This window comes from Denticeps clupeoides, chromosome 11 (assembly GCF_900700375.1).
Source record: "Denticeps clupeoides chromosome 11, fDenClu1.1, whole genome shotgun sequence".
NCBI lineage: Eukaryota > Metazoa > Chordata > Actinopteri > Clupeiformes > Denticipitidae > Denticeps > Denticeps clupeoides.
In genome coordinates, this window is record NC_041717.1 from 9954680 (window position 1) to 9975872 (window position 21193).

General features: G+C 41.9%; 1 protein-coding gene across 3 annotated transcripts in view; it reads left to right on the forward strand.

Moving 5' to 3' along the window:
• The window catches only part of dab2ipa (DAB2 interacting protein a), a 73886-nt gene that overhangs the window by 32722 nt on the left and 19971 nt on the right, over positions 1-21193 (forward strand). For 2 of the 3 annotated variants that reach the window (XM_028995423.1, XM_028995422.1), the window contains exons 3-4: positions 1938-2056; positions 20919-21072. In XM_028995423.1, coding sequence (XP_028851256.1) covers positions 1938-2056; positions 20919-21072 — 273 coding nt within the window. Of the gene's footprint in view, positions 1-1937; positions 2057-15274; positions 15513-20918; positions 21073-21193 lie in introns of those variants that run through there. The other variant, XM_028995424.1, reaches the window with a different exon arrangement.

The following is a 21193-nucleotide window of genomic DNA, read 5'->3' on the forward strand; positions in this document are numbered from 1 at the left end:
GCCAGGACCGTCTCCTAAAGATGATTCAGATGTGGGATTGGGATGCCACCAGTGCAAAGCTTGCTCAGGAATGCCAGCAGATGGGTGTGATGGCATCTTCACAGACAGTGAGGTGAAGACTTTTGGAGGAAGGCCTGGTGTCAAGAAGGGCAACAAAGAAGCCACTTCTCTTCAAGAAAAACATCAAGGACAGACTGACATTCTGCAAAAAGTGCAGGGATTGGACTGCTGTGGACTGGGGTAAAGTCATTTTCTCTGATGAAGCCCATTTCCAATTTTTTGGGGCATCTGGAAAAATGCTTGTCTGGAGAAGAAAAGGTGAGCACCACCATCAGTCCTGACTCATTTCAACAGAATAGCATTCATGTGTGGGGCTGCTTCTCATTCAAGGGAGTGAACTCACAGTCATGAATAAAGAATGCTCCCAACCAATCCAACAAGAGTTTGGTGAAGAACAATGCCTTTTCCGCCATGATGGAGCACCGTGCCATAAGGCCAAAGTGAGGACTAAGTGGCTCGTGGAACCAAACATGGCAGGGTCCATGGCAGGAAACTCCCTGGATCTTAATCCAATTGAGAACTTCAAGAGGCTGATGGATAAACAAAACCCCACAAATTCTGACCAACACTGCAAATATTGACTTTTTGCATAAACTTGATGTAATTGTAAATAAAGGCCTTTAAAATGCTTGTAATTTTACTTCAATTCAGCACAGAAACAACGACAAAAGATCTAAAAACCCTGAAGAAGCAAACTTTGTGAAAAACAGTGTTTATTCTCAAAACTGTTGGCCACGACTGTATATGAATGTTTTATAAATTGAGGTGTGAACCTTTCAGCTGAAGGCTCGACTGAGGGGGTCGCCCCATGTGCCCTTCCAGACCACTGTGAAGGAGAGGACGATGGATGCTGCACCATCAAACACCACCCCCTCCACCACACACTGACCCCATGAATAATTCCGCTTGGGATTCATGCCACAAATTTCATATTTCTGATATTATAAAAAAAAGATTGGATATAATAAGATTGGATGTAATAATAATTTGGGGCAGTGGTGGCCTAGCGGTTAAGGAAGCGGCCCCGTAATCAGAAGGTTGCTGGTTCGAATCCCGGTCTGCCAAGGTGTCCCTGAGCAAAGCACCGTCCCCGTGAACAACCTAGGTAACCTTAGCAGGCAAAACATTAATTTGTAGCATTTGTGGTCTTTTCATTTGCTAATATTATAGCCAAAACAATTATAAATTGTAATACAAAATTTTCATTAAATTGCATGTCTCTTTTGCTCTTTTCTGCAGGGATTTTAATTGAATTTCTCATTCATTCACATACAAAAGCAATTCTATCATTATATAAAATTAAATAAAGCAATTATATAAAAAGTCGCATAAATTATAATTAAGACGATAACAAATCAGTTTGGGGGAGTCTTATATTGTGTCTGTAGTAAATGCTCTGGCAGGTCTGTAATTATCGTCTTGCATTATTGCAGTTGTCTGGAAAAATACTTTTTTCCAGTTTTTTATTTATTTTTGCCCACTTTGAATCCACAGACGGGCCCATTGACTGCTGTTAACGTTTCCTTAATCTGCACAGGATTGCAGAGACACAAACTCCCCCCACCCCCCTCTCTTTTACTGAACTTGCTGTACACCAGTCTGGTCGTGTGCGCGTGTGTGTGTGTTTTCATGCCAACCAACAGTTTCCATGGTAACAGTCTCACTTCAGTGTGGCGGCGGCGTAACTGCGCGAGCAGATGTGGCGGCGAGCTCCACACGACAGCACACATCCCTCCGAAATGTCACGCATGAGGAGAGAGTGAGAAAGAGCGAGCGCGCCTCTCCCCGCCTCGCCGTCTGTGCCCCTAATTGGCACACGAACACGAGCCGGTGAATTAAAGATCCTTCTACTCTGCTCTCTCCCGCTTCCCGTCCAGGGCTTCCTCACTCGCAGGCTGAAAGGCTCCATTAAGCGCACGAAAAGCCAGCCCAAGCTTGACCGCAACAGCAGCTTCCGGAGCATCCTCCCGGGCTTCAAGAGCGGAGAAAATGACAGGTGACCTTCCACACTCGCGTTCTCTCTTTATTCCCTCTTTATCCTTTTTTTTTTTTCATTAGTAGTAGACATGATTGAGATTTGTTTCTTGTTTTCTTGGGAACCATGTGTTTAGTGTTGGCCCACGTGGCGCCATGGTGAGTCAAGTATTCACAAGTATACACTGATGGTTGATGCCGCTGCTCTGAAAAATGTTATTATTTACCATTTATCATTTTCAAAACATTTTATTCATTTATTCATCCCCATTTAAGAATTCAGAGGCACGTAAATCTGCAAAAAAAAAAAATTGCTTTTCACCCTCCGGAGTTGCAGGCGCTTTCAAAGTGCGTGGAGTGTAAGCCTTGCGGATGTGTCTCGTTGGAGCGAGATGGGGTGTAAAATATTTTGTCATGACCGCTCTTCTTGCTCACCCCCTCACTCAACCATTAAAAGTTTGCGAAGAAGCCGATTATCCGATTTCCCTCTTCAATCGGCACCCGTTTCAGAGCTGTGCAGCAGCACCGCAGCCAGGCTAGCGTCATCTCAACTCCCTGTTTACATCAGCAGCATCGTTTGACCTTCATCTCTGTGTTTATGGTACTTCTCCGTGCAGACCAGGTGCAGTGACCTCACAATGACCTCTGTACAGAATATAAATAAATAAATAAATAAATATATATATATATACACACACACACAGACACACACACACAGACACCGCTACACTGGGCCAGTGGTGCCCTAGCAGGTAAGGACTGGTCACCGAAGGGTTGCAGGTTCAAATCCCAAACCACCTGAGGTCCCCTTGAGCAAGGTAACGTCTTCACACACGACTGCCCGGGCACCTTTCATAGCTGCCCACTGCTCACCAAGGGTTAAATGCACCTGCATAACACAATGACCTCACTTTGACTGTCATTGGACCAACCCAAACCTGATTTACGAACAATAATACAGTTCAGGGTGAAGCCAGGACCAATTATGTATGACAAGACTATCTAACATACATATGGTTAGATTGGAAGGAATCTGGAAAATCCTTTGCAAATATTATGTATTCTACCGAAACCAAGGTTGTATGGGCCACTGTACTGTTAGGTGGCACATGGCCATGAAAACAGTGCGTTAATACATTATAATATGGGCAAAATGCTAGACAACAAGTCTCTTGTACCCACTTTAAGTCGATAATCTCAATTAAGCAATGGCTAATGATAGACTTTGTTTGTGTTCTGCAATGCTGCTGGGGTTTAGCTCTTGCCCATGGCTTGTAAAATCTCTTGGCAGCTACTATTTACGCTCCAAAACAAGTAATTTTGGCTGGTGGGTCTCAGGGACCCTTACCTACATTACACTCAGCGGATGTGGGAAAGACAATGGCCAAGGAGTGGAGAGATTTCATACTTCATTAAGCTTGCATGTCTTCCCAGGGTTGAGAAGATCCTCTTTCATGGTTTCACAGGCCCAGGAAACCTGATTAGGTTTGCACATGAGCACACCCACTGTCAGGCGTCCTGTGTGTGCTGCTTGGATCTGTGTGTGTTTGTTGTTTGTAGCTAAACAGATTGAATTGTAACTTGAAGGAAGAAAGGAAAAAATGCAACCTTTTCAGAACAAATTCAGCATTTTCAGCTCTTTCCTGATCTTGCTTGAGTGCGATTGCTGAAATGGAAGGCAGGTAATGACTTAAGTGCAGTCTGTTCCATCAGGGTCTGACACATTAACTCTGCTGCTTTTTCCTTACTTACTGCCTGCTGTTTTTTTTTTTTGCACACCGAATTTTTTTCTCATGTATACACACAAGCTATCACACTGTTGAGTATACACTTAAACCCAATCTTTAAAAATTCTGTTTACAGGATCATTAACTTTAACAGAATTGGTGCTGAATGCGATGCACTTGTTTGACAGCTGGAGGAAATAATGGTCAAAAAAGAAGTTTCTTCTTCAAAAAGAGCTGCTTCCCAAACCATTTGCTCTGCCTCAAACCATTTCTGTCTGACAAGGCCTAATTTTGTCCTCACCCACAAAATTGCTGTGCACTTAGAAAACTTTGGGGGCTCTGCCTTCCGAGATGCTTCAATGTCTGGTATGCTGTTGTCTAAAGGGTTCAAAAGGAAGGCTGCTTGCACCAATTTTCACAATTCTTTCAAATCTGTATTTTAAACAACCGCATGTTGATATGCATTATGATCTGTTAATAGAAATTACCCCAACTCAGACAATTAATATCTAACAACATCTCTGTCAGGAATATTACATGTCTGGTTACGTTAATTGGCATTAAAGTGCAAGTTAAAGTGCAAGCCTGTCTTAACACACCATGACATCGTATCACAGGAATTACATGTAATGACATTAAAAACTATTCGTCATCAAAAAAATGCACATAGTAATTCATAGTGAAATGCTTATTAACATTTTTGTATGTATTAGATTAACAACACAAAAAAAAAAAAACAGTAATTGCATTAACAAAGACCAACTTGATTTCCTTCCTAGTGTAGCATATAGCAAAATATATATATATTAGGCATAATGGACACTATTTTCAAATTGGCTCTATGCACTAACCACAAGGTGGTTTACTAGTGTAAGTTCAGAGGCATTTTTAGGATGTGCATAAACTAATAGATAAAACAAGAATGAATCTTAATATTTAATGATGCTAACACATGTGACGTATTGACCTGAGTTGGTTTAAATCGCCCAGAATGAGGTAGTAATGTGTGTGTGAACTACCGACCATCTCTGTTTATTAAAACATCATTTAAGATCATAATTTAAGTGTTCTGGCTGACAGAAATAATTACAGACCAAAAAAAAAAGAGTAGTTAGTTTTTTTTTCCCTCAAGATACAGATTACTACTGAATTTATTTTAATATCCACTAGGACGTCTTTGACCCTAGTCTATTGACCTAACAATTAGCACTGTTGAATGGGTATGCATTATCTGATAATGGTGCATTTGGACAAAAGCGCTTTAGCACTCCTGTCTTTCAGCTGGACCACTGCAGTGCATCCAAACAGGATATATTCTTACTAAAAAAAATCTGTGAGGTGTGCCATTCAGATGATAATTTGGACCATTGATTTTACACCTGCTCTCTGCTCCCCACCTACCTTGCACAAAGCCGGCCTGGGAGAGATACGCATCTCTATTTGTGAGGACAAAGCCATCTGAGCCATTGTTCATGGCCGCCGTGGGCTGTAAACACGATTCTGAATCATGCAACACTGCTAATAAATAGAGGCAAATGCATTTTAAATAAGCAAAAACAAGGATTTTATATTTGTATTTTGGATCTGTATCTTGAAGAATAGACACTGACTGTACTTTTTGCTAGTGTGCATTTATTTGTCATTTAATATTAATATTTTGATTTGTATATTAATATTTTTTCTTAATGTTTCACACACTAGTTTCTCATTTTGGATGATTTCAACAAACCACATATGTGAACATCATTAAAGAATGTGAGCGTGCTGCTTGCCCTGTGTAACAAACAAAAGTCCCACACTTTTTTTGTTTCCACTGGTTACGCGAGCTGCCATGCTTGCTGCCATGAGAAGACTGTGAGGGAAAGGATTTGGTGGACTATCTGACGAGGCTTCATTTTGCATGAAGCTCAGTCGGACTCTGAAAGGTTTCCAGGTCATCTTATTGTCTGGCTCAAGGCATTATGGTGGTGTCCTACATAATTGCAGGCCTGGGAGCGGTGTAACGGAGAGAATGCTACGCACCGATAATGCCAAGAGACAAGCGAGCTGTGGAAGTGTTGTCATAGGGGCGCGTTATAAGTCTGCAGGCATGCTTTTTTGGTGCGCTGTTTAACAATTTCAGTATTCAAAGGACCTTTGTTTTTGATCCACCTTCTGAAGCTGCTATGCATTTGATAGCATATCTCCTTACATATACAGCACATCAAATCCAATGTTAGATCATTTATAATAAACTCTAGATGCCTTGGAGCAAGGAGGCGGCAGCTGCAGCACCATTGTCATGGTTGGCGGCCAGCGTGACATTTGACGAGGTGGAGGATGGGCTGGGTGGAGGTGTGAGGAGCTGTGGAACTCTGCCCACCACGGATTAGCCTCATTAAATCTCAACCAGCTCCGTCACCCCAAAAACTGTAGTCTGTATTCCATCCCCTGCTACCACTTTCTTCATGTCCTCCTCCCTCGCCTCAGGGCTTTGCCTCAGTCCGTTACCTCCACCTTTACCTGCCTGGCCTACAGCCTGGCAGCCATCTGTGTGGCTTTACAGTGTGGGGTTTTGAACATTGCTCAGCCAGCTAAAACCAGACAGACAACCCTTCTGAGAAATTGTCTCCTGACCCCTGCCAGGGCCCATTTTGCACATGAAAGCATGCAGCAGCATTAAATTACCGCGGCTGCTCTCTGATGTGTAAACACGTTACACTTATACAGTATTAACTGTTGAAAAGTGTTGCCAGATGTTTTGGGGCTTTTACTGCTAATATTCAGGCCTTTTTTCCTAATTCAAAATGGGTGGCACAGCTTAATATGTGCTCCTTTATCAATAGTCATCACTGCGAAAACAAGATCTGTGCTGCACTGGTTTTGAAATGTATTGCCAGCATGTAATAATAATAGCATCGGCGCGTGCAAAGCAAAATATTAGCATTGCAAGTCACCCACGTGTGATTTATAGTGTTTGAGTGTCACCTCATGCGAGGACGTCTGAACAGCTAGATCTGACGTACAGTGATTTGGAAAACGCTTGGACGGAAATGATCAAGAATTCTCAACTTGTAAATCTGCTCTCTTGTTTAATTAAGTAACATTCCTAGACCTGTATTCATCTCATGGGACCAAGGTTTCCGTCCTGACCCTGTGTTCAAATGTCACTGTTATGCAGTGTATGCTCCTGTTTTTTGAGGTGACAGTGACATGCGACGCAGATACGAAGGGCGTGTTCACCTTCTTGTTAAAACAAGTTCCCGTGCAGCAGTGTCATCTGAATTTCAATTAGCTCGGGTTATATTCCCTGTACCCTTGTTCAGAATATTTTACCTGAGACCCCGCTTGATTATGGAAGTGGATATCAGATATGGTACTAATTGAATTTATGCACAGCAATATTCGCCAGCGTTGCTGAGGAGCGCATGTCCGAACTAGGATTTTTTTTTCCCACCAGCTTTGTTTATGAGCTTAAACACCCTTGCGGGCACCAGATTCCACGTTGTTCCTGCTTCTGCCTGCCAGCATTACTGTTTCCAGAGAAAAGAAAGGGAATTTGTTAAACCTCAGTGGAACTGAGACTGGCCCGTTCAAGGCAAAGAATGACTGAATAAGAAATTGTGTAATTTCCATACTGAGATATAGCACTTTGAGTCACTTTGAGGCACCTGCTCCTTAAAATGTATTTTTGTCTCATTGCTTTGGAGTTCAGCAATCTATTCAATAGCTTTTTTTTTCCTTCTTAGGTTCCCCCTTGTTGAATATGTAAATTGGAACAAATGTGAACTCTGTGCACAATTGGTAGTGATATGACTATCACTTTTGAGATGTCCTCTGACAGCCTTGCAAAAAAGTGTAGGTAATGAAGGTGAATGGACCCTGTGCTATGCCTGGGCATGAGACATATTGACAACGAGAAGGTAGAGTGTGTGAAGTAGGATGAAGAAGAAGGAGCAAATCAGTCATTGATATGTGCTCCTCTCATTTTGATCTTTGTCAGCAATTGTTGCAGAAATTGTGGTCTTCTTCTTGTTTGTATCTGCTAATTTTGGCAAATTCAGATTATGTACTTGATATGACACTAGTAAACATGCCCCATGCATTATATACAGCATTGTGGAAATATAAAATAGACAGAATCACTATATTTAATTTTTTATACATATTTACTCTCAGCACTAGATAACTTTTCGTACTTGCCTAGCTCACACAACCAGAAAGACGGTTCAAGTTTGTGATACGTGCCAGAAAATGGAGAAGTGCCTGAAGGAGGCTGTCTAGCTCGTCAGTAGGCCGCCGCCACATCACTGCCTGGTGGAAGCGCATCTCCAACAGCATGTTAATGCAGTCCGTCACTGTTCCACTGCCATTCACAAACTGTCAGGTAGCATGGTGAGAATGCTTGCTTTCATCCAGTGCTAGCTTTCATCAGGCATTACTTTTACATTTAATTGCTCCAAAATGTCGACCTGGTGTGACACCTTGTACCATGCTCAGCCTGAACTGAAGCGGCAGTGATTGGAATGGTGGCGCAGTAGGTATGGTTTTTGACAAATTTCCTGTGTATTGCTGGCTTGTAATGGGTGGCACAACATTACAATAGACATATGCAGATGCCATAAATAGATACAGTAGAGGTTGTGGTGAATAGGAACATCTATGGGAGAGATTGCGTAAATACAGCTGGCATCCTGGGATGGGGTAGAGCTCCTTTTAAATGAATGAACGTATATCAGGGCCTAAGTGGCATACAGAATTAAAAGACCATAAACAGGCAAATTTGAGAAGTGTTTTTTATTGTCTTGGTTTGTTTCAAATGTCATTATTATGTTATGTTTTCAAAAACCGCTTCGCTATAAATGTATACACGGCATGGTCATATATATATATATATATATATTTGAAAACATAACATAATAAAGGCCAGCAATGTTAGCTGAAAGACCCTGGCAATCTTCATGATAAGCCCTGTAGCATTGCCACTACATATATATTTACACTTTTATCCAAAGCAACAGGAATTTGTAAGGATTTGAACTATAGACAATGAACTGAACACAATACACTTTTCTGACAAGGAAAATACTTTTAATTTTTTTTGAAGGATTAACATCCATTTACCTGCTTACTTGGAAAACATAACTATGACAGGGCAGGTCCATACACAGAGGCATTTTATATAGATTTGTCAAGAACTATAGACAATGAGCTGCGATACACACAGGTGTCATTACAGAAGCGGTGTTTTTCTGGTGTGGTTGGGGTAGCTGTAACCCACAAACAGCCTGCTTGTATAACTAACTATACAGTATATACAGGTGTCATAGCAGAAGCTGTGCCTTTCCTATGGGGTGGGGGTGGGAAGACACATGCTCTGGTCTGTAACGTGAATAATGTTATTTGTCGAACACAAAATTACATAACATACAAGATGACTAAATAAAACCATACATTATGATATGAAATATTTTGCATTGATCCTACAATGGTTCATTATTACAGCCGTACGGTGTGCAAAAGTTTGGACCCCCATCCAAATATGGCGGCAGTATTGGCGCATGCTGAGATGCTGAATGCGACATCTAGTTTATATATCTATGAGCAGACACCAAACTGGTGCTAATTCCACCCCGTCCCAGCAGTCAGCACAAAATCTCAGTCGTTTTACCTACGATTTACTGCTTTTAAATGAGACCTTTGCTCAATTACCCTGCCTCCTAAATTGCCACTTTGCTTAGAGACCTGTATCTCATGACGATAATTACAGGTGAAAAATACATTAAAGCAAGATATATGATCACCATGAAAGGCACATAGATAATGAATCATCATTATCACAGATCATTAGTTCCATGAATTTGAGATTTCTTTGTACATACCAGTATATAACCCATCGATACACAACATGTATATTAGTCCACACATATTGACCATTTTTTAGTTGTTAATTATTTCATCACACTGCATTACTAATGTCATATTTTATTCTGTACACTTATGTCTATCATGTATAATTATGTGTTTGTGTGCTCTTGTGGATAATATATCTATAATACACTTATAATTACATGTCTTCATTTATAATGTCTAGTTTAATTTATATTTAATGCCTGGCCTTTCAAGCTTATCTTATGAAACTGATTGTGATTGCGAGAGGTGGATATGAAATAACAATAAACAGTGGACCTGTTTTGGCAGACGTTATTTGATGTTAAATCCATGTGTTTTTCTATTTGTTCTAGTAATTACTATTCAATGAAAATTCATGTGAGTGCATTGGAGGAAATAGTCAACAAAATTTCTAATGCGAAGTGTCAGTTGTCAAGGACAATAGCCTGTTTCTGGTTTCAGCCCAGACATAATATTGCTTGCCTCTTTATATGCAACAAATTAAAAATCACTGCAGATGACCCCCGCATTGTTTAATAATTGAGGATGCATCTTGTTTCAGAGGACTTGAGACATGGGGGAGGGAACAGTTCTTGAGGCTATTTCTCAGCCATGCTATTGGCAGCTCTGGCATCCAGGCATGCACGCCATGCACTGTAATTTGAGTGGATGAAGCAATATCTACTGGAGAATGGGAGGGGAAGCTGGAATTTACCCTCAAATATCTGTGAGATGCTTTGTTGCCTAACACTATGTTGCTCGCCCAACACATGTTATCATCATTAGCGGGCATTACACTGTGAGTTCGAAATCCTTTTATGTCTGGATCTTCTCCAGAAAGCAGGACGTCGGTGTGCTAACGACCTCCAGTTGCCTGATTCTCAGTGTTGTGCATAGGGGGCAAATGACAGACGGTGATGAAAAGCAACATTCGGCTCCGGTAAGCACATAAGCAGTCGCAGTTGTTGTTCAGTGGAAGATCTGAGGCAGTGAAGCAGCTACACCCGCTCATTACCAGACGCCCGTAATCGGAGATGAAAGAGTCCTGTTTAAAACGATGACGTCTTCCTGCACGCCCTGCCCATGAGATACTGACCCGTCTCCAAAACCTCCCCCTTTGCTCCAGTACCTTGAGCCACGGTGCTGCAAGTGACATACAGGGAATGTATACAGGGGGTGTTGCTGACTGATAGTGACATTCCACTGACTTCTTTTCCGATCTTAACCCTGAATATTTACATTTACATTTACAGCATTTATCAGACGCCCTTATCCAGAGCGACTTACAATCAGTAGTTACAGGGACAGTCTCCCTGGAGCAATTTAGGGTTAAGTGTCTTGCTCAGGGACACAATGGTAGTAAGTGGGATTCGAACCCGGGTCTTCTGGTTCATAGGCGAGTGTGTTACCCACTAGGCTACTACCACCCACACCCAATATGTTTGGGGAGCACCCCAAGTCTGAGCTCTCATGCCAGATATGTGATTGTGTCGTGTTCCGAACATTGTCCTGGGTCTCCAGTTCCATGTGTCCCAGCCCAAAGAGTCCCCGATTACCTTGATTGTTTTCATCTGTTGTAATTAGTGTAAATCTATCCTTGCCGTTTCTTGTCCTTGTTCCGTCATTCATCATTTTTACCCCTGTTCCATGTGACCTCTGTTATGGCCATCTTGGGAACATGTTTGCAACCAAACTTACAAATAGATTATTAGAGCTTTTAGTGAAGAATTCTGACTGGCAAAATACGAATTCTGAGTTCAGTGAATGTTGCGCTACTCCCACAAAAAAATATTTTAAAAAAGTCTCTTCTTTCTCACTGTCCCCCTGTTTCGACAGAAAGATGGAGCACAGGCAGTTTTCTCTGGGAGAGCCCTGCCCTCTCCTGCGACACCCAGTACTGGATTCGTTCATTTATTATTGTACCAGGGTGCACTTATTCAGTTCATTGTGGGAAAGGTGTGCTGCCGGGAGTGTAAAGAACATTCTGCTCTGCTCTATTGCACCGTCTTACCACGACGATGCATTAGCATGCGCGTCTTTTGAGTATTTTGCCTTGAGAAGGTCATCTACTCTGCCATGTTTGTGTTGCTTTTCGTCTGCTTGCTCTGTGTAGTCTGCCTACTGCCTCATTGACATACCACAGAAACAAGGCTTTCTATTATGCCTCGGACAGACAAGACATTTATATAAAGATTGCGACACCCTTTATGTATATTACCTGCGCAAAAGGCTCACTTGACAAAGACTGTGCGTGTGGGCGACATTTATGCCAAATCAATTCTTTTTGTACCAAAGACGGGTGCTGCATCTGAAATCTGCAGTGACATCGGCTGCCGAATGCACGGATCGCAAGAATGCACAAGTTAGCTTAACACTCCATCAAAGGTGTAATTGGAATGCGTTTCAACCGGCCGCGTTATTGAAATGAAATGGCCGTGCGTACAGCACTTCTAGGAAATGCTTTAAATTGGCATGAGAGGGAGAATTGAAAAGGAACTGGGAGAAAGACGTGATGGTGGTGGGGAGGAGGTCATATTTTCGAGGAACCTGCATAAATTTCAATGCGTGGATTTTACTCCTGAGACCTTCCTACTGTGTATTTTATTTTGGTCAAGTTGCCAAAATGTTAAGTTTTATTAACAACAATAAAGCCTATTTGCACACTTGAAATCTATACATTTATAAAAAAAAACTTGAACTAAACTTTCACCAACTGTTCATTTTGTCGTTGACTTTTGTCTTTGGACATCCGACATGAAAAATTTGAAAACATTCAATATGGAGAGGCACACCAAACTTTGCACATCCATATGCATGCGCTTGTCACAGCATCTGTATCTTTCTAAACGATTTCCTGTGTTTTAGGGCCAGTAATCTTTTCCATTATCATTTTTGCAGATTGACATTCTCATAGCTGATGGTCTGCCTTGGGTAGGCTGGTGTGCCAAATCTTTTAAAAGGGTGACAACACACCATTTCCCCACAAGGTTGCTGAATGGCATAGTGGAGGTGACATTTGAAGGGGATGAAATTTTTGACAATAAGCTGGTGTGTCAAGAAGACTAAGAGATTTAAACAGGTTGTCATGCACAGAGTGGCACTCAGGAGGTACCTCAGCCTGTTCAGCAAGTCAACACTTGGGCTCTGTCCAAGGCCTGTATCAGGAATGTCAGTGTACCCTCCTCAGTAGGGTTCCATGTGGTGTATGTACCCTGTAGGTGATGCAAGGCTCCACAGCTTAGAGCCGGATCGGATTGAGTTGCCCTTGATGAACCGCTTCTAACTGTACCTTTCATTTTAAGGGACCCTAGTCATTTGGCATTACTTTGAAAAATTCATTAAGTGCGGTGAATATGAGTTGCACTTTTGTAGAAAGTGTTGTTTGTGAACCTCAAGTTATCAATCACATGAATTGAAGTAATTATTTCATCAAACCTATTCCCTCTCATTGCATTGGAGATGGCTTCATTGTAGACATCAGAGTCTAATGACCAAAACGTGTTTCCATTGCGCACAACTTTACCCAGATGTAGGCAGGACCCCATAGAAAGTCAGCAATTCATCCATGGTCTGGTCAAGCATTTTGCCTATGGTCTGTATGTAGTATGTGTTTGACCTGAGGTGGGAGAATACATCAGCAAAAATGGCCCTCTGCATCCCCACAATAGAGCGAGAGTTGGGTTTTTAAAAGGTCCAAATGCCCCGCTGCATCAAGCATTCCTGATTTTGTGACCCCCACACTTGTGAGAGATGCAGTGGAAAGCGATTGTGATAGTGATGGTTCAGACAGGAAATGTTTGGGAGAAACATACTATTTACCAGCAAGGTTGCTGAGTTGAAGTGACATTTCAAGGGGATGACCATCATTTTGTGACCATTGGGATTAAATTGGTTAATAATAATATTGTACAGTAACTGTAGTAAAAAGGGGCTAGATTCAACAATTAATAATATTCATGTTGATATTATATTTATGTTGAAGCTAATATGCCAAAGGAAATTGAAAAAAATGTCCATCCAGAAGTAAAAGGCAAACAAAAAAGTAATAAACTACTTTTTAGTTGTAATAAAATAAGTAATTACTGAATACATTTATGGCAATATATTCAGATTTCAGCCTTCGCTCCTTTTTCTAAATATTTCGTCCAACCCTCCTCATAGGTAAGAATGCAAATGGTTAAAAGAATGTTTCTAAGCAAAAATTGCAGAGTTAAGTTTATATTAGACTAATGACATAAATAAGAAATTCAGAAATTAAATTATAGCTCCTGCATGATTGAGAAGGCCAATAGGATTCCCAGGAAGTTACTTTACTTTACTTTACTTTATTTAGCAGACGCTTTTATCCAAAGCGACTTACAAGAGGAAGACTCCAGCAATTCTCGTTCGATTTCTATAGAATATTGAGTTTACAAACTAAGAGCCCTGATAAGGCTGAACTTGTCAGTGAAGAGCATGCTCAGAGATTGTTAGGTGCTAGACGAAGAAAAATTAAAATGTATTTATACATTTTTGTATTGTTTGTGCAATGTGTACGCATGTGCGTGTGTAAGTGTTAGATTTGTCTGTAATACTTTTTGAACAAGAGGGTTTTGACCTGCTTCTTAAAAGTGGTGATAGTCTCGGCTAGTCGTGTGGAGGAGGGCAGGTTGTTCCAGGGAAGTTACAGTGAGATGTGGTGAAAAATGGTGATTAATGATCATGAATTCCTGAGACTGAAACATGCAATAATGCGTATTATAAAGTTTAAACTATGACTGAGACATATGTAGGAAAGAGGCTCAGATAGGAGCATGCAGCCCTAGTATTAAGCATTCGTTGTTTTGTGCATGCTACAGCCTGCGAGCTGTGTCTCTCTCTGCACAACTTCTCTTTACTTAACGCCGATGTTACTCCAAAACCAGCATGTCCGTGTGCACACCCGCTGCCAGCATCCTCACTCTGGGTTTTATAGACTCGGGCAAACGACAGATGAAAAGCAACTGTCAGCTGCAGTAAGCTGATGGGTGCTGTGGGATGGGTGCTCCACAGTCAAAATGGAGTGACATTAGCACAATGTGCCAGCAATTAAAACAGCTAATGGCTTTGTTCTGCTACAGCGTCCTCTTAAATGATCATAAGGTAAACACCGAAAGAGCAGCTGATTAACGTAGATTTGTGTGTACATCGGTGAAATACCGACAACATCAGAGAGGAGGTTAAAATACTGCAATTAATTATCCAAACTGTTTCTACCACATACTAGTGTCTAGTAATATTGCCTAGAATTGAGCAAAGAAACGTTCTTTATCATTACTAATAAATAGATTGCCTGGCAGTAATTTTCTCCCGTAAACAGCAGTGAGCAGCAGAGTTGGGGCTCGGATGCTGATTCAGAGAGGGGGGTGCCGGGGCCAGGGCCCAACCCCTCTCCAATGAGCCCAGGACAAAGAGCACAGGCTCCTACGCCAGGCAGGGGGCAGGGCCAGCGCGGGATGAACTCTGAATGCTTCCACCCCCTCAGGGAGAACAGCAGCGGAGCCGGCAACTGAGAACGAGGAGGGGGGGGAGAGAGAGAGGGAGAGAGAGACAGAGAGAGAGAGAGAGAGAGAGAGAGAGAGAGACACAGAGAGAGAGAGGGAGAGACACAGAGAGAGAGAGAGAGACACAGAGAGAGAGAGAGAGAGGACGAAACTGTCCACTCGCAGGGACGGATAGAGGCGGCGAGCGAGGAAGCCGTGGCCCACTTACAGGGGAGGCGAGGGGAACTGGGGCAGCCGCTTCTCTCGCTCTCTCTCCGGGCGAGGGTGGAACAGGAGGGTGGAGAGTGCGGGGCGGCACAAAATGGAGCGCTGAGCCCGGGCGTTATCTCGTCTCCCCGGGATTCTCGCGGAATGCGTGGTGAGTAGTCTGCCTCCAGCCGGGCTCCCCGGTCCCGATAAGGCTTCACCATTGTGTTGTGCTGTGCCGCATGTCGTGTCATTAGCTTGGGGGTAAAATGAGGGACCTGTCTGCAAACAGGTCCCCCCCCGCCTCATAATTAGCCCCGCTGTGGGCATGTGACATCTGGGGGTCGCGGCGGTGACTCGTAGCTCTTTTGCCACGCGTGTTTATGCATTAAGGGCTGTTAACTTCCCTCCTTAGTGCTGCTGTCCTTTATGTGTGTGTGTGTGTGTGTGTGTGTGTGTGTGTGTGTGTGTGGCGACACGCACATCTGTCCGCTCCTTAATTACCTCTCCGGCGTGACCTCCACGCCGCGCTCAAGAGGACGAGGACGCGCTAAGCTGTCGCGCCTGTTCCTCCCTTCCTCCCTTCCTTCCTCCCTTCCTTCCTGCCTTATTTCCTCCCTTCCTTCCTCCCTTCCTTCCTCCCTTATTTCCTCCCTTCCTTCATCCCTTCCTCCCATCCTTCCTTCCATCGCGTGAAACGCGCCTCCTTTCCTACTCCGCCGTTCCCGTTCCAATTTTTGATCTTTCGAGAGATGGTGGATTTTCGACCACCTCTGTGAATGTGTGTGTGTGTGTGTGTGTGTGTGTGTTAAGACCGGTGAACCCTACATTCACCATGTGACAGAGATTGAGAGGAAATAAGCTGGGTTTGATATCGTCTGTGGTGAGGATCGGTGAAGACATCAGCTGGAGTGCTGTGTGTCGCGGACATTAAATATTCCACGTCGTTTGTTAGCCTCACCGACTTTGAAAAGGAATTGATTAGGTGGGAACAGATGGGTGAGGAATGGAGGGAGGAACCCGAATAAATGATTGGAGAAATTCTTTTGTGAGGCATTGATCCCCCCCTTTGAAAGGGGGGATCGCTGCAAAACAGGACACAGTTATTGTCCACAATTTCATCTTCAGATTTCTATTTCAATGGGAGAGCTGTCTTACAGATTCATGATACCTCTATGGGACATAAACATTTATATTTGAGTTTTTTTATAGAACATTATCAATAATAAAAAAAGGCTGGGATGAAAATTGGAATATGAAGGGGAAAAAAAACACAGTTACCTTCACCTCGAACTCTTTTTAAAATGCACCCCTCCTTCCCAGATGAATAAAGTTGGAATAAGCTGCTTTGGAAAAGGAGCTTGCAAGTTTAATGTCCTGACCCTGTCAGTAGACCCAGCCTTACGTAACTAGTCTGAGAACTGAAACGACCCCAAGGGAATCGCAGAGCTTCAGTGGTGTCCTTAACAGCGTTTGATCTTCTGTAGCATATTGTGCGCAATCTAAAGTACTCATTAGTCTGCCAGAGGCTTTTATTCAAAGAATAATCAAAATCAAGATGTCACATTATACACCTAGTGCCACTTTTACTGGAAATCCTGTCTTATATTTCATATATAGTTAAATATACAATATAGTTGATTGTATAACTCGTCCTTGCTCTTGCTCAGGGCTATTCAAACACAAATGTTTCTCACTCAGATGTGCAATACTACTCACCTGGATGTCTTTGCATGTTATTCTTACCCCCCTGCCCCCTCTCACTTGTACCCATGGCATAATCATTATGTCACTTAGCACTATCTTGGGCATTTCACTGGATATAGTAATATCATTATTGTGATTGAGCCGTAAGCTATTTTTGATATTTGTTGTTGGCAAAAGCATTTCCCTCGGGATAAATAAAGTTCTTATCTTATCTTATCTTAAATATAGATTAAATGTCAATGCGCACAATGATACAAATGATTCACGTCATATCTCCCCAAACCAAAGCAATGTCAGTCTCCTGGTTATCATTATAATACTGTTTATTCTAAATGTTTATTTTTCAGAATGTGTTTTCTTTATATCTTCAGATTTATTGCTCAGTAGGGCTCTTTACCACATACTAGTTGATCCTTTTTTTTCCTGCAGCCCGAATCTGGTTTCCTGGCACATGGGTTCTCGGTGGTTATTTCCTCTTTAGAGCAGGGTTCTCTGGAGAGACAGGTTTCCTGTTAAAAAGTGTGGGAAATATTTGAAGGCGGAATATACGGTCCGCTGTCAAACTGGGACATACGGGGTGCAAACATACAGAAAGAGCCGATGAGATATATGGCCTAATGAGATCTCCAGAGCAGATCTGCTGACCACTGCAGTGAGCTTCTGCGGACTGGGACTGGCTGTCGGTTTATACCGCGGTTCAAGGCTCTGTAATTCTTTCAAAATCTGTTTTGTATTCGAGTCTTTTTTTTTTTGGCCTATAGTGATTTTATCATTGTTTTGCATTCAATGAATATGAACACATATGAACACGTGTTAATTCATTCCGCCGAGTGTCATTAGGCCACATTTTAAAATAGAAGCCCTTGGATTAAGATGAAGGGTGTGTTTTAAAGTGCAACAGATTGTTCTTATGGGTCCCCGGAGGCTGACAGACATTCCCAGCCTAAAATGAACCATAGGAAGGACACGCAGTGGCCGAGAATTTTACAGCTTGGAGCTGAAGCGTGCAGTCATTTATTTCGCATCTCTGAGTGCTGGAGTTGGCTTTGCGCCTTCACAGTGCAATGTTCCAACGCTTTACTAAAGCATGAGCACTCTGGATGGTTATTAAATGATGGACTTTATTTAGCAAACAACACATTAGGTTGCTAATTGGTCCTGGGATGACTGCTGGTTAGCAGGGAGCAGGGAGGTTCAGGGTGTCCTCCTCCCCTCCACACTCATAATCAGGGGCACAGTGTCATGCGGTAACATACACACACACACATACAACTGAATTATCCTAAAAGCAATTCAACCACCTATTACAATAACTACATATAGAACCATATGAGTAACAATTTTGTGCATCCTTAATAAAAAGCAGCCTTAAAGCAAGGGTTGCCACACAATGTGCAGTTTCAGAACAATGCTGTGGATCAATAACCTTTATTTTGGTTATTTTGTGCAGGTTTTGAGTAGCGTATCGGCTGAAAATTTCAGTACGACACAGTTTATGGGTAAAGGATTTTAGGCAGTGCATACATTCACGTTGGAATCTTAATTGACAGAATGAACTTCCAAATTCCTGAGGGGCAGGGTCATTTGTATCCGAATTTAGAGCAAAACAAATATTACTATACTATTTCTGTTTGGGTTTGGGAGCCGAAGCCTATAACCAAAAACGCATAAATAAGGGAAAGCTATTTATGATGATTGGTCAGTTAGATAGTTATTTTCAGTCCTGGAGAACTATCTGAACTATGGATAGTTTTTCCAACTCTGAGTTCAATTACATTTTGGATGGTGGAAAACTATTTCAACCACTATTGGTCCTCTTTCATGTTTTTATCTATTAAGTTATTTCTTTTTTCGCTCCAAAAAAACCACAGTGATTTATATCCAGGCCCTATTTCTTGGCCAGAAAACCAGATCTTCCCTTCTGAGGCCTGACATAATTTCTTCTTCTTCTTTATTTTATGAAGTTTGTTTATTCCAAGTTTCATGTCCGACTCAGTTTCAGACCATAAGCAACGTATTGCATATGCAAGTCCAGAACTGTATGCATTATTCAGTGTTTACAATGTGAAATAAGCTTTTAATAAAATCAAGTCATAAATTCTTTTTGACTGTTGAGTAGGACCACGTTTAGTATGGCCAAAAATCTGTGTGTTTTAAAGAAGTGTCTTATTTAAATCCACCAGGCTTCTACTTCCATCTACTTCCTTTGACTGTTTTTTTTTATAAGCTGTCTAGTTCCTGAAGCACAAAAATGCTCTACAAGGTCTTTAGGCAACTATAATTGAAAATGAGTTGTTAATACATCTTTACTCACGGGCGTTTGATATTTGTATTTCTCCACCAATGTTATTACAGCCTACTGGTGTTTCTTGAGTCATTTCACAAGCACTCAAAATACAAGCTTATTGCACGCCATGGAAAAAACATCAGTCTCACAAATGTTTTTGAAAGTAGGAAATGTTAAGACTAGTGTAGTTCATTTTTCTGTCTAGAGGTTGATGTATATAGTTCATTATTGCAGTTTTAGTGTGCTCAGTGCTTTTTGGTGGGGTGCGTTGATGTCAAACAAACAAACCAAAAAATTAACTGGCAGAAATATTAGCTCTGAGAGGCTGCAGGGTAACTGTGATTTTATTAATGAAACAATGGAAATTAATACACTCACTGTGAATCAAGAGTGGCTTTATGCTTATTTTGTACATTTGGTATGATGAAATTTTCCAAATATTCATATTATGTTTGATTTATGAAAGCATAAACTATATTTCTACCGTCATTAGGCTAAGTATTTTATTACATATCAAGAGTAACAATTTCAGCATCTGCTTACTACAGTCAAGTGATCTTTTTAATCAACAAACACCAATAAACCCCAGTAGATGTGCATGATAACTGAACGTTCTGAAATGATTCGGTGATTCAATTTAAAGAAATAAGACCATGTCACCCTTGAGCGTCTGTGTGTGTTTGGGGGTTCAGTGGCCAGTCTGCTCCCCATCTTGATCTCACCTTCCCGTGTCTGTATCAGGGAGGTTAGTGCTGTGATAGGTTGCGACCCCCCCATCCCCGGAGGCAGGAAATTCACACTGCAAGTCGACTCAGCATTTACTTTTCAGTCCCAATTTTCCAGCAGGTGCATCTCTTGTTCTTAGACAACATTTGTAATGCTCAAGAACGAAGACACTTGTTGTCTTTTTCCTTCCATATAGGACACAATTTTTTCCTTTTTCATCTTCCAATGTTTCCATTACGCTCCCTAAGTCTCACCCAAGGACTGTTATTGTTTTATTCCCACAGCGAGTTGTATTAAAAAATGCTGCTGTTGCGTTTGTCTTTACTGAGGGACACGTGGGTGAAAACCTTCAATCGAGCATTCAAGTTCAAAACTGGCACCTTCTGACAGCACGGTTATTAGGTGTCAAGAACACAAACCTTTTCAATGAAGCTCATAATGTGTGTGTTTGGTGATTTGTTTATTCCCCAAATGTTTCCACGACCTTGTCCACAGAACTCCCAGTCAATGTGTGCAAAAACAGCATGATCTCCATACGGGCTGTATTTCACACAGAGAAAAATGTGGACAGTCCGTCTCACTGTCTCGACAGATTTCTACCTTCTCTTCCTCATGCAGATGTGCGCTGTAACCGCCAGCAGTGCTGCAGCCTGCCAGGACAATAAGATTCCTGTCCAGTCAGGAAGCTCAGTCTGAAATGCATCCAGAGCATAATGCCAAGTGTCCAGCATGTCACATTGTACTCACAGCAGTGGGCCCAGAGTTTTTACAATCTTAAATTTATATGTCAAGTTCCCACGACGGTTGATGGTTTGTCCTTCCTGAAGCTGCAATTCAAATCTTTCCCACCTTCTTTAGATCCCATCTGATGCCGAGGCTGAAGGAATCACGGTCTCACGAGTCGTTGCTAAGTCCCAACAGTGCGGTAGAAGCTCTGGATCTCAGCATGGAGGAGGAGGTGTTGATCAAGCCCGTCCACAGCAGCATCCTGGGTCAGGACTTCTGCTTTGAGGTCAGTCCCCCCTCTGTCTTTCTAGCTTGTGCTTTAGTTAGTCAACACACAAAATATAATACATAAAGAAATAATAATAAAATATCTTGCATAATATATTGTATACTATCAGTACATATTT